Here is a 15,179-nt window from a genome sequence, read left to right as displayed (position 1 = left end):
CCTACAGAGAGCTGGGAGCACAGTAACAAAGGCTACTATCAGTAACACAATGCGCCGCCAGGGACTCAAATCCTGCACTGCCAGTCGTGTCTCCCTGCTGAAGCCAGTACACTTCCAGGCCCGTCTGCGGTTCGCTAGAGAGCATTTGTATGATCCACAAGAGGACTGGGAGAATGTGTTATGGTCAGATGAAACCAAATAGAACTTTTTGGTAGAAACACAGGTTCTTGTGTTTGGAGGAGAAAGAATAGTGAATTGCATCCGAAGAACACCATACCCACTGTGAAGCATGGGGGTGGAAACATCATGCTTTGGGGCTGTTTTTCTGCAAAGGGACCAGGACGACTGATCTGTGTAAAGGAAAGAATGAATGGGGCCATGTATCGAAAGATTTTGAGTGAAAATCTCCTTCCATCAGCAAGGGCATTGAAGATGAGACGTGGCTGGGTCTTTCAGCATGACAATGATCCCAAACACACAGCCAGGGCAACAAAGGAGTGGCTTCGTAAGAAGCATTTCAAGGTCCTGGAGTGGCCTAGTCAGTCTCCAGATCTCAACCCCATAGAAAATCTCTGGAGGGAGTTGAAAGTCCGTGTTGCCCAACGACAGCCCCAAAACATCACTGCTCTAGAGGAGATCTGCATGGAGGAATGGGCCAAAATACAAGCAACAGTGTGTGAAAAGCTTGTGAAGAGTTACAGACAACGTTTGGCCTCCGTTATTGCCAAAAAGGGTACATAACAAAGTAGTGACATGAACTTTTGATATTGACCAAATACTTATTTTCCACCATGATTTGCAAATAAATTCTTCAAAAATCAAACAATGTGATTTTCTGTTTTTTTCCCCACATTCTGTCTCTAATGGTTGAGGTTTACCCATGTTGACAATTACAAGCTTCTTTAATATTTTCAAGTGGGAGAACTAGTTGGCTAAATACTTATTTTCCCTATACTGTACACTATGAAAATATCCCACATTGTGAATTTATGACTGAAACTATGGCGAATTTTCATCTCAATCTTGTGTCGTCGTTGTTTAAAATGGCTTTTCAGAAAAGTGATAAAAATTATTGTTCCATGTATTGTATCCTCACTTGCACACAGTATGATTAAATACGAATTCTTACAAATTTAACTGGTTCATCTCTGCTTTACAGAGATGTTTATACTGCCACATGCAGGATAATCTGTGTATTGCCTTGTTGACCAAACACACTGAACAAAGATATCAGTGAAATGTGGCCCCTTCTCGGCCTGTTTCAGAAAAATCCTAGAACCGCCACTGATAGGACATACATTATATAACAGGTGTAAAATTGAACAGCTGGTTTCCTATCATCCCAGACTGCTGGATTAAATATTCAAAAGTGCAAGCTACTTTTTCCTTCTGTGTTTAGGAATGTCCTAATCCAGTAGTGTGAGTGCCACCAATGGTACGCAAAGGATTGATCGAATTAAATGTTTTAAGAACATTTATAGAACACCCTCAGGGAGGGCTCAAAATGTCACATGCTTTGTTGTACTTCAGCTTGTTGAGGACACTAACTTTAATAGTTAATCCTCCGTTATTCATTGAGGGATCAGAATGAAAATATGGTAGGTACAGTGCTGGCCAAAAGTATTGGCACCCCTGCAATTCTGTCAGATAATGCTCAAAATGATTGCAATTAGAAATGCTTTGGTACTAATATTTTCATTCATTTTGCTTGCAATGAAAAAACACAAAAGAAAAAAAAAAAAAAATAAATAAATCATTATAATTTTAACAGAAATCTTCGAAAATGGGCCAGACAAAAGTATTGGCACCCTCAGCCTAACCCTTTCCAGTGCTTTTTCTCAAGCTGTTTTCTCGTACTATTTGAAGTGTGTTTTGTGTCATTGTCCTGTTGAAAGACCCATGACCTCTGAGGGGCACTCAGCTTTCTCACACTGGGTCCTACATTATGCTGCAAAATTTGTTGGTAATCTTCAGACTTCATAATGCCATGCACACTGTCAATCAGTCCAGTGCCAGAGGTAGCAAAGCAACCCAAAACCATCAGGGAACCCCCGCCATATTTGACTGTGGGGACCGTGTTCTTTTCTTTGGAGGCCTCGTTTTTTTCTCCTCTGTAAACTCTATGTTGATGCCTTGGCCCACAAAGCTCTACTTTTGTCTCATCTGAGCAGAGAACATTCTTCCAAAACGTTTTTGGCTTTCTCAGGTAAGTTTTGGCAAACTCCAGCCTGGCTTTTTTATGTCTCTGGGTCAGAAGTGAGGGTTTCCTGGGTATCCTATCATAGAGTCCCCTTTTATTCAGACGCCGACAGATAGTACGGGTTGACACTGTTGCACGCTCGGACGGCTTGAACTTGTTTGGATGTTAGTCGAGGTTCTTTATCCATCATCTGCACAATCTTTTGTTGAAATATCTTCTATCTCCGTCCACATCTAGGAAGGTTAGCCACAGTGCCATGGGCTTTACACTTACTGATGACACTGCGCACAGCAGACACAGGAACATTCAGGTCTTTGGAGATGGACTTGTAGCCTTGAGATTGCCCATGCTTCCTCACAATTTTGCTTCTCAAGTCCGCATACAGTTCGTTGGTCTTCTTTCTTTTCTCCATGCTCAATGTGGTACACACAAGGACACAGGACAGCGGTTGAGTCAACTTTAATCCATTTTAACTGGCAGCAAGTGTGATTTTGTTATTGCCACTACCTGTTATGTGCCACAGATAAGTAACAGGTGTGGTTAATTACACAAATTAGAGAAGCATCACATGATTTTTCAAAGGGTGCCAATACTTTTGTCTGGCCCATTTTTGGAGTCTTTTGTAAAATGATAGTGATTAAATTTTTTTTCGCCATTCTCTTTTGTGTTTTTTCATTGCATGCAAAATACATGAAGATATTACTACCAAATAATTTGTAATTAGAATCATTTTCTGGGAAAAATTGAGCATGCCAGAATTGCAGGGGTGCATATACTTTTAGCCAGCACTGTACAGTATATCTGCAACTGGTCTGTATGGAGGCGCGCCACACGACGCAATCTGTCCCCCTCGTCCAGGTCAGGACTCATACCCGCGCTAACCGCCAAGCCAAAAGCTTTTTTTTTTTTTGGTCAAATACTTATGAACAACCTTTTGGTGTAATACCATTTAATTATAATTAAGCCTTTTTTTCTCAAATCTGAGTGAAGTGTTAATGCTCAAATTGTGGCTTATAAAAACAATTAAATAATTTTTGCCTTTTTTTGAATATTTTCAGCAACGTATTTTAACTCATCACCCTCAATTGACAGCGATACACATTAAGCTACTAGCGCTGTCAATAGCAGCCAATGAATTAAGGTGTTACGATATAACTTTAGGTGTTATTTGGAGAGCCAATTATTCTTTTAGGTGGTACATGTTGTAAAATGTTTGCAAACCACTGACCTAATCTACAACGATAATGAGGAGAACTGGGACAGATCTTGTCAAAAATCATTGATTTGATTAATTTAATCAGTGCATGTGGGAGCCGGGCCTTCAGTGGGGACTCTATCAAGTCCAAATTTAATGAAAACAATATTAAACAATGCAAAATAAAAACCTCATAAGCTCCACACGATAAGATAATTTGGAGCAGTTCACAATGAACATACAGTATATAATACTCAGCAGAGATGCAGATTTTTTTTATAGATCGTAAAATCCACTTTTCTTCCTTTGGCGCTCATATGTGCTGCTCTGAGAGTGCCGAATAAATCTTTTAAACAAGCCAGGAAACAGGTGGAAATCATGCCTGACATTTATCCTTCTAGCGTAGCACAATGTAAGATTATTCAGCTCAAGCAATATGACAGCAAATGCCAAAATCATGGAATCGTGAAAATTTAATCGCGTATAAAAAAAAAAAAAAGAAAAAAATCAATGTTAAATAAATTAACCTTGATTGACTTTAGACTGCGGCAGGCCAGGAGGTTGATTGCACTGTTGTGGGGGGAAAATGGATGTGCCGTCATAAATTTCTGGATAAAGGAAATTAATTCTATGTCGAACTGGACAAATGACTTACATTATTAGAAAGAGGGCAAAGGTGTTTGAAGAAAAACCTTTACTAAATTAATGAGGCATGAGGTGCACAGCCACCTGTTTCATTACGTTACATTGAGGACTGTCCATGTGGGGATTTTCATTTTCATGCTTTCGTTTAGAATTATATTTGTAGTCTTTTACAAAGACAATGTTGAGATTACAAATTTACTCAGGGGCAGAGATGGGTAGTAACGCACTAAAGTTACTCTGTTACATTTGCTCGAGTAACTTTTTGAGAAAAATGTACTTCTTAGAATTTTACCACGCAATACTCTTTACTTTTACTTGCGTAGATTTGTGAAGACGAAACAATACTCTTACTATGCTACGTAGAGCTGGGAATCTTTGAGCACCTAACGATTTGATTCTGATTCAGAGGCTCCGATTCGATTATAAATCGATTATTGATGCACCCTACCACACTTGTAATGTTTTGTACGTTAGTTCCAAAATTGTTCAAAAATCCTCTCAGGCTAAACCAAACAATTTTAGTATCAAGTTAACAGTTAAAAACAGTAAATAAAATACTAAACTCCCCATTCTGTATCAAAAGCTTTAAACTACATTCAATTAATTTAATGTTGTGAATCAACTGTTAAAGTTGTTAAAATTGTTCCTGTTATTCCATAATTTCCCATCTGTACTTTCGACATGTCAAAGTTTTAAAACTGTCTTATCATTTAAAGATAGATTCAAGTCAAGATTTTGCCGATTTAGAAGTATTATAGATGAAAAGTTAATTGGGTTCACTACAACAGAACAGAGAAGTCAACTGCTTTAAGATGGCGGCAAGTCTGTCATTTCGCATCTAGTTCTTTGTATATGTTCCAACGCTGTCTCATCTGTCATTTCACATCTAGTTCTACAATATGTGATATCTACCATAGCCATATGTTGCTGTATGTAGGGCTGCAGCTATCGAATATTTTAGTAATCGACTGAAAATTCTATCGATTAATCGAGTAATCGGATAAAACAAATATATTTTTAGGTGAAGAGCAATTATAAATATACATGAGAAAACAAGACATTTCATCTAATCTTGAGGCTAAAAGAACACAACTACTTTCAAAATGCTTGCATAATGTATCAGGTCATCCATAAGCTAAATCGTAAATTAAGTGATCTCATCCCAATCAGTACTCCTCAGCACACATATACTACTAGAAGAAAACATCACATCACAGGAAAAACCAGAAGTCTAAAGTCTACAAGCTTTGGGATTGTATGCAGAGGACCACAGATCTGGAATGAATTGGACGAAACACTTAAAATGTCACACTCCATCTCTATTTTTAAGAAAAAACTGAAAACACATCTCCTTGCTATGTATGTTTAATATGCTGTCTTTGAATAACATTCCTAAGGTATCACATGTCAAATCCGATGTAATCAGAATTTTGAAATTTCCCATAGTTAATTGCATGTATGTGTATGAATGAGTGTATGTGTGTGTTGTTTGACTGGGCCCCTACTAAAAGCTTTAAATAGCTTATTCGGAGTGTCCCTTTCATACATCTTGTCAGATGAATTGCTTGTATATATGACCATGTTCATGTGTGTACCATGATACGATGTGTGAATAAACTAAACTAAACTAAACTAAACTAAACTAAACTAAACTAAACTAAACTAAACTAAACTAAACTAAACTAAACTAAACTAAACTAAACTAAACTAAACTAAACTAAACTAAACTAAACTAAACTAAACCATTTTCAGTCAATCAGTGTCTTTATTTTCGATGTATATTGTTGAAAACAGCCAACAATTGCATCTCAGATGTAACTAGAATAATAATAATAATAAAAAAAAAGACTAATTCACTGCTTTCACTCAAAAACCTTTAGATCTTATTAAAAAAAAGTCCTGATAGGATTTTGAGTTTTTGCAGTGTTCAAAATGAATGTATGATACAGGCTGTATTGGAGCACATTAGGGACCAGTGCTACTTGGTGTTTTATCCAGCAATGACTACTGAGCTAAATTTGCTAGTTAGCATTATTGAGTTTTTATTTTACACCCTCATTACTCCACAACGCCATGTTATGTTATAGCCTGTATGTAAGACACGTTAGCCACACATCGACAGTAGTCATAATTAATAGAAACCTATCCCTCCGCAGGGCTAACGTTACTTGAATTAGTGACAGTAACGTTAATCTTTATTTATGAGCGCTTAGCGCTCTTTATTAGCGCTAAGCGCTCTACTGCTTTAAGATGGCGGCTATTTACTAACGCTGTCCAGAGGCGGCCGAGTCTGTCATGTCGCATCTAGTTCAACATACATGTGATCTCTATGAGACTCATCAGATGCTACCTACCAACGTAGCATCGTGCGGGCTAGTATGTAGCAACGTCGGCGTCGTTTGTAGCGGCTGTCGGTTGCAGTAAGTTTTTTCTTTTTTTTTGTGCTTCTTCCTCTACGCACATGACATCAGCGCGTTGTCCCGCATTAAAAGTAGTCCGAGCAAAACGTGATGCTTAGAGCTGTCAAAATAAACGATTACTCGAGGTGAATAAAATTACTCGGATCAGTTTTGAAACTCGAGTTACTCGAGTTGCTCGAGTATTCATTTCAGCTCTAGCTGTATGTTTGTAGCAACTAGCAACCAATCGCTGTTTGTAGCGGCTGTCGGCCGTTTTTTCATCTAGTGGCATGAGTTGAACAAGTTATTTACTCTCGGTCCGTTCCTCATTGCGTCCCGAAGACCGCGGGGTCCCAAAGACCGCGCTGACTGTGTTTTATTGCTGCCCAATGACAGCCCCAAAGCATCACTGCTCTAGAGGAGATCTGCATGGAGGAATGGGCCAAAATACCAGCAACAGTGTGAGAAAAGGTCTCTCTAATATTTACAAGTGGGAGAACTTGCACAATTAGTGGTTGACTAAATACTCATTTGCCCCACTGTATGTAACATATGTGGGGTGAGTTTTGAGGAGTTGTGTGGGTTAGGGGGAGACATTTTCTTCGAAAGAAGCTGTCTCTTGTGGTTAATATAATCAACATTTATTTTGTTGTCCCATCAGCCACGCGCACGGGCACATCCCCTACCCCATCATTTCTATTGTTCAATATTATTCCCTTTATATTTTGCCATTTCATCACTGCGACTCCACGAGATGTACAGTTCTTCTGACTTGTTTGCCTTCACCTTGTCTCCTTGTTCACTGTCCCGGGTGATGGCTGTTACGTAAAACGCGCTTCTGAAATGGAAGACAGTCCGTGGAAAAAAAAAACTGCTGCCCTGTGTGACAGGAAGCAAAAGCCTTGCAAGACACTGTATGAAGAAAAATGAGGGAAAGAGTCTTTCAGCAGTTTTGTCGGCTGGAACCTGTCAGGTTGTGCGATGGAGTCAAGACCAATGTCACAAAAGGATTTAAAGTTTATGACAGTAGGGAGAGTATTATTTGGAGAAAGAGTTTGGCTCTCTATCGGTCTCGATGCAAGGTACTTTTTGGCTCAGGGGCCACAAAGAGTTCTAAACTTTGACAGAGGGACCGGGCTAGGAACAGATGGATGTATTTGTGTAAATTTATGAATCAGTGGAGAAAACTCACATTCTCTGGGGCGCTGTCTGTAAAGCATCCCATGCTGAAAATACAATATTTTGTTACATTTAGCTTCAAGAAATGGAAACCCTGGCTTGACTATATAAATAAAAACATAATAAATAAATAATAATACATAAATAGATAATAATAATAAAAAAGTATAAAATATAAAACTGTCAAATTCAGTGGGGCAAATAAGTATTTAGTCAACCACCAATTGTGCAAGTTCTCCTACTTGAAAAGATTAGAGAGGCCTGTAATTTGTCATCATGGTTAAACCTCAACCATGAGAGACAGAATGTGGAAAAAAAAAACAGAAAATCACATTGTTTGATTTTTAAAGAATTTATTTCCAAATTAGAGTGGAAAATAAGTATTTCGTCACCTACAAACAAGCAAGGTTTCTGGCTGTCAAAGAAGTCTAACTTCTTCTAACGAGGTCTAACGAGGCTCCACTTGTTACCTGTATTAATGGCACCTGTTTTAACTCATTATCGGTATAAAAGACACCTGTCCACAACCTCAGTCAGTCACACTCCAAACTCCACTATGGCCAAGACCAAAGAGATATCGAAGGACACCAGAGACAAAATTGTAGACCTGCACCAGGCTGGGAAGACTGAATCTGCAATAGGTAAAAACGCTTGGTGTAAAGCAGGGGTGTCCAAACTTTTTGCAAAGGGGGCCAGATTTGGTGTGGTAAAAATGTGGGGGGCCGACCTTGGCTGACGTCCTTTACGTAGAACAATATATTTGAGACAATTTTAGCAAGCAATTCTGTGTGTCACATTTGCTTTATTTTTTTTTTAATTAATAATTTCAACTCAATTTCAATCTCGCAACTAGCCTTTGTGGTGTTCACTTTCGACTCTCAGGCTCTTGCGAAATACTGCTGCTGTGAAATTAAACTAGCTTCAAGTTTCTTCAATTTCTTGCTACGTATCTTCCCTGTAATCTTGTCGTACATGTCAGCGTGTCTTGTTTGGTAATATTGCCTCTCAGTGAACTCTTTAAAAACAGCGACTGTCTCAAATGAGGCAGACACAGTTGTTGCGTATTTTAGTGAAGAAATAGTCTTAATTTCCACCTATCCTTGAAGCGTCGGCCGTCACAGTCAATTTTTTGTTGTTGTTGTTGACTGTTGCCATTTTAGAAAATTGGGAGTAAAGGGTCACACGGTGTAATCCTGCTTACAGTGCTGCTGCCTTTTAGTGGGTAAATGAGGAGCAGCATTTAGTGTGTAAGCTTTAATTTATTATTATTAAGACTGTGTGCGGGCGAGACGTTAATGATTTTATGACAGTGGCTGGGGGCTGGATGAAATTTGACCACGGGCCGCATTTGGCCCCCGGGCCGTACTTTGGACATCTCTGGTGTAAAGAAATCAACCGTGGGAGCAATTATTAGAAAATGGAAGACATAAAAGAACATTGATAATCTCCCTCGATCTGGGGCTCCATGCAAGATCTCACCCCGTGGCGTCAAAATGATAACAAGAACGGTGAGCAAAAATCCCAGAATTACACGGGGGGACCGAGTGAATGACCTACAGAGAGCTGGGACCACAGTAACAAAGGCTACTATCAGTAACACAATGCGCCGCCAGGGATTCAAATCCTGCACGGCCAGACGCGTCCCCCTGCTGAAGCCAGTACACGTCCAGGCCCGCCTGCGGTTCGCTAGAGAACATTTGGATGATCCAGAAGAAGACTGGGAGAATGTGTTATGGTCAGATGAAACCAAAATAGCACTTTTTGGTAGAAACACAGGTTCTGGTGTTTGGAGGAGAAAGAATACTGAATTGCATCCAAAGAATACCATACCCACTGTGAAGCATGGGAGTGGAAACATCCTGCTTTGGGGCTGTTTTTCTGCAAAGGGACCAGAACGACTGATCTGTTTAAAGGAAAGAATGAATTGGGCCATGTATCGAAAGATTTTGAGTGAAAATCTCTTTCCATCAGCAAGTGCATTGAAGATGAGACGTGGCTGGGTCTTTCAGCATGACAATGATCCCAAACACACAGCCAGGGCAACAAAGGAGTGGCTTCGTAAGAAGCATTTCAATGTCCTGGAGTGGCCTAGCCAGTCTCCAGATCTCAACCCCATAGAAAATCTGTGGGGGAGTTGAAAGTCCGTGTTGCCCAACGACAGCCCCAAAACATCACTGCTCTACAGGAGATCTGCATGGAGGAATGGGCCAAAATACCAGCAACAGTGTGTGAAAAGCTTGTGAAGAGTTACAGAAAACGTATGGCCTCCGTTATTGCCCACAAAGGGTACATAACAAAGTATTGAGATGAACTTTTGGTATTGACCAAATACTTATTTTCCACCATGGTTTGCAAATAAATTCTTTCAAAATCAAACAATGTGATTTTCTGTATTTTTTTTCCACATTTTGTCTCTCATGGTTAAGGTTTATCAATGTTGACAATTACAGGCCTCTCTAATATTTTCAAGTGGGAAAACCTGCAAAATTAGTGGTTGACTAAATACTTATTTGCCCCACTGTACATATACTGTATCTGTCAATTGAAAGGAAGGCCATACCCGTCAATTCAAATAATGACTATATCCGTCAATTCCATTTTTTAAACACCTGTCCTGTTGAACTGCTTAGACAGAGAGAATAGAAATCTGAGTGTCCTTACGGTCTGAACAGTTTTAATGTATCACGTTTGATATACTACCATTGTGGTTGTTCACTATGTTTATTCATTACGAGGTGAGCAGGAAGGGGTTATGGGGGACAGAAAGGAATGAATCAGACAGAAGAGGAGAAGAACAAACAACAACAAGAAATACATTGTTACACGCCTATGCTATCTATGAACATAGTGGTGCTATTGTTAGCTAGTTATATTTATCCGTGGACATCATGTGCGGGGGCCCGTCAGCAGAGGAGAAAGAGGGGGGAAAGTAAGTTAAAAGGACATGTGATCTAGGCAGAATGGAGCATACACAATTCAGCAATGTGAGGTAGGGAACCCAGTATTATGTAAGTGTGGCTATGTTGACATCCTATTCTATGTTACCTGGTTGCTGATCCTGGCACGGAATATCTCTCAACCCTGAGCGTGTTCAATTGCACCCACTCATGCTTGAATTCACTCAGACGTGTAATAGTCCAGCTGAAAAGTGGGAATCCTGTGCGGGGGCTATCCCAGGGCCCTGGTACAGCCCCAGCCAATCAGGATGGTGAGCGAGCATTGCCCATCCCTCGTCCTGCAGCTCCGGCAAAACATCCCTCGGGACCCAGGGCGGTCCCCTGGATCATCAGCACCCCCATTGACCGGCCCTCAAGGAAGGCATGAGGGGACGCTCTACTGCCCCTCACGCCCGCCCCCATCACTGCCCACCCACCCGGCCCCCGAGCCATCGAGGCAAACCCCAAAAACAGCTAGCTGGCGATTCGCACCGGGACCAACAAGGATGCCCGGGTAGAAAAGAGAGAGGAAGGCGGAAGCAGGAAAATGCAGAGAGGTCGCCGTGGGGCGACATGGGACGGGAGCCCCGACCCCCACCACCCCCGCAACCGACAGCCCAGACGAAGAGGAGGCCCCTCCCAGGGAGGCCTGCCGTATAGAAAAACTACCCAGCACCGTGATTGGATTGTGTGGGGAGAATAGTACAGTGTATGCATTAAAATAGGAGAGCCCGGCTAGGAGGGCAGTGGCACCGCCCATGGAACTTCTTCTCAGCCACACATCCCACCTTCCCTCAACGTAGCTCCCCCCAGTATAATGCACGTGGTGTTTTAAAAGAGGTGCGGGAATGGTCGGGCTTCCATGTCTAACAACGTCTGTCTCCTTGCTGCATCTCTCCCTCTCACTCACGTTACGGTTAATTTCTGCCTTCTGTTTGAGGTTTTATGGTAATATCTCCCAGAAATCATGTTCTTCAGGACTTACCTCCTCCTATGACCCACTTTCAATTTCGTATTGTGACTCGTCGCCCGATAGAGTCAACGAATTTCAACGGCTGTTTTCCAGTGTGTCCTATGCCTTCTGCCGGAATCCTTGCCTTTGACTACATCATCAGTTTTAGTGACGTGGAGGCAAATTGTTACAATAATTCTTATTGCACAATTTCAATAGTTATCTGTTGTTGAGGTAATTATCGAGGTTTGATTGATTAAGTATTTGCTTGATTGATTGATTGAATATTTGCTTGTGCTCATATGTACCATAAATAATTAGAGGTGTGCAAAATTTCCGATTCTTAGATTATTCGCGATTCGGCCGTGGAAGATTCGAGAACGATTCACAAACATCCAAATTCCGATTATTGAAATATGCCAAGTAAAGCGGAAGTACAACACACTCAGCGCGCCGCGCGGGCTTCGGGACGGAACGGAGCGGGAGTAGCTAAACATTATGCTTCTCATTAACCGGCCCCTCGGGTAATGCCAACGCTCAACTCACGGCTCTAGCTCAACTCATGCCACGAGATAAAAAAACACAACAACATACCTGACTGCTGCAGAAAAGCTGCTACAAGTACAGCTAAGCTACATAATGTTACGGTAGATATCATTTATATAGGACTAGATGGATTGTAGACTCGGTAGCGGTAGCAGCACATCTGCAAAAAGCTAGATGCGGGCGTTAGTAAACGGCCGCCATCTTAAAGCAGTAAACTTCCCTGCAATGCTGTTGTAGCGAACCTTCCAAGCAAACCTAATTAACTTTTTATCTAAAATACTCCTAAATCGGTAAAATATTGACTTGAATCTATCTTTAAAATAGTTTTAAAACTTTCACATGTCACAAGTAGACAAAAGGGAAATTATGGAATAACGGGAGCAATTTTAACAACTTTAACGGTTGATTCACAACATTAAATTAATTGAATGTAGTTTAAAGCTGCTGATACAGAATGGGGACTGGAGTTTTTTTATTTAATGTTATTTTTGTATATTTGTTTACTGCTATATGTTAACTTGATACTGAAATAGTAGTTTGGTTTAGCCTAAGAGTATTTTTGAACAATTTTGGAACTAATGTACAAAACTTTATTTAAAAAAAAAAAAAAAAAAAAAAAAAGGAGGGGGGTGCATCAATAATCGTTTTATAATCGAATCGGAGCCTCTGAATCGTAATCGTAATCGAATCGTTAGGTGCCCAAAGATTCCCAGCTCTATAAATAATACATATTGCCATATTTTTCTTATTAATATAACCAGTAAATGATTATTGCTTGCTATAGACCCTACCCACGTGACGTCACAACTCCTTCCTCCTGACTGGTGCCGCCCAATTGTCCGTCAACACATCATGTTTCCCTGTTACGGCTACGTACATTCCTCCTATTTACGACGTGTTTTTCTGCTCATTAACATTAATAATCAAAATGGTGAAGGCGTGTGTGGCGGTCGGTTGCAATAACAGAGAAGACAGACGGAGAGACTTGAAGTTCTACCGGATTCTGAGAGACCCGGAGAGAAGAGAGCGAGATGGGCTGCTGCAATTCGACGAGAAAACTGGGCTCCAAACGATTACCACAGATTATGTAGTAGTCATTTTATATCTGGTAAGACGCATTTAATATATATTTAGAGGGTTTTGGGCTGACAACCACAATTTAGATCATTGCTAGGCTAATCGCCGACAACATACACGTGTGTATGTAGTGAGAGTGCTATCGCTAAACCATATAAACATTAAAAGCCCTAACTCTATTGACAAACGACATGAAATACATTAGACTTGACAGTGGATGTTAGCAATAACAAAAGATTTTGAATTGAAAATTTCGTAACTCACCTTTCCAAGCACAAGATAGATTCCTGCCGAATTTTCGTGGACGAGGACCTGTTTCACCCAACCAGCAACGAAGTATCTATAAGCCTCCAAGCTCTTAAAGTTTTTCAAACTTTCGTGAGAATAGGCTGATTTTGTGTGGACAAGATAGTTGTACAGTTCAGGGTAGCTAGCAGATGTCAGGCAAATACGGCGGAGACAGCGGGTCGAAAAACATCGATTTAGGCATCAAATATGGATCTGGCGAATGGATAAACTGAAGCTTTTCCACATAACGCCTTTTATGCAACGCATCAAGTGAGTTTACGGCATCCGAAAGCACCGGGTCTTCCATGAAATGCATTATAAATTGCTCGATCAATTGAGACCATTGATAATACAGACACAAAATGACGGACAAGTGGGCGGAACCATACAGCGAGCACGTGATTTTGTGACGTCGGTGGGTAGGGTCTATACCAGGTTGTAGTATAATGCTTAAGTGTTACAAAGAGTAAAAGAGGGTCGGGTGACAACTGCCTTGCTTCATGGCCGCATCATTGCGTAACTAGACCTTCCGAGACATCTTCAGCACCTGGTGTCTGGACTTCCGTCTAGACCTTCGAGGACAATTTTCCATCCGAGGACATCTTCCATGGCCGCAGCGTTGCATAACTGAAGTGTCTGGGTCATTTTGACTGTTTACATGATTGTTTACATGAGCCTTTGCTTACACACGTGTACTCACTTGGTTCCACCTACGTGCACACACATATCCAATAAAAATCACATGGGTGTCTCCAGCTTGTTTTCCCCCTTCCTCAGGGCGGCACGCATTTTGTATTAGGACAAACCCCTAAATAAATGTACCAAGGAGGATTTTTTCTTTAGATCAATTTTGCTGACTGTCACTAGTCACTCTTTTGCTCTCCTTGGCCAAGAAAACTGAGTGTCTTCTCTCCTTATTTTTGGGTAATTTTACAATGTCTACCTAAGGATCTATTTTTGAACTTGACATCTGTGATCTGTGTGAGTCTTGATAACTGATGTTTGAATACGCCTTGACAAAATTCAATACAGGGGCTTTAAAAAAAAACCTTTTCTCTGATTTGTCCAGGTTGCCAGACGGAATGGGATGAAATCGGATGTTGGTTGAGAGCTGATGTGGGGCAGGTGGTCAACGTGTCCTGCTCTGATGTATTTCAGCATTACTCAAGCGGTCACGGTTAGTTGGGAAATGCATTGTGTTCATGTTTGATTTCACATTCGATCACTGCGGATCATATACAGTGGGGCAAATAAGTATTTAGTCAACCACCAATTGTGCAAGTTCTCCTACTTGAAAAGATTAGAGCGGCCTGGAATTGTCAACATGGGTAAACCTCAACCACGAGAGACAGAATGTGGAAAAAAGAAAAAACAGAAAATCACATTGTTTGATTTCTAAATTATTTATTTCCAAATTAGAGTGGAAAATAAGTATTTGGTCACCTACAAACAAGCAAGATTTCTGGGTTCCAAAGAGGTCTAACTTCTCCTAATGAGGTCTAACGAGGCTCCAATCGTTACCTGTAATAATGGCACCTATTTTAACTCATTATCGGTATAAAAGACACTTGTCCACAACCTCAGTCAGTCACACTCCAAACTCCACCATGGCCAAAACCAAAGAGCTGTTGAAGGACACCAGAGACAAAATTGTAGACCTGCACCAGGCTGGGAAGACTGAATCTGCAATAGGTAAAACGCTTGGTGTAAAGAAATCAACTGTGGGAGCAATTATTAGAAAATGGAAGACATACAAGACCAC

General features: G+C 40.7%; 1 protein-coding gene across 3 annotated transcripts in view; it reads left to right on the top strand.

Annotated features, from left to right (window-relative positions):
• Positions 1–15,179, top strand: part of LOC130929571 (pituitary adenylate cyclase-activating polypeptide type I receptor-like) — a 65,583-nt gene that overhangs the window by 23,353 nt on the left and 27,051 nt on the right. For all 3 annotated transcript variants that reach the window (XR_009066921.1, XM_057856816.1, XM_057856817.1), the window contains exon 3: positions 14,487–14,594. Coding sequence is in view for 2 of the 3 variants with exons in the window: in XM_057856816.1 (XP_057712799.1) it covers positions 14,487–14,594 (108 nt within the window). In the remaining variant the exon portion in view is untranslated. The remainder of the gene's footprint in view (positions 1–14,486; positions 14,595–15,179) is intronic.

This window comes from Corythoichthys intestinalis, chromosome 14 (assembly GCF_030265065.1).
Source record: "Corythoichthys intestinalis isolate RoL2023-P3 chromosome 14, ASM3026506v1, whole genome shotgun sequence".
Lineage (NCBI taxonomy): Eukaryota > Metazoa > Chordata > Actinopteri > Syngnathiformes > Syngnathidae > Corythoichthys > Corythoichthys intestinalis.
This window is presented reverse-complemented; position numbering and strand designations above follow the sequence as displayed.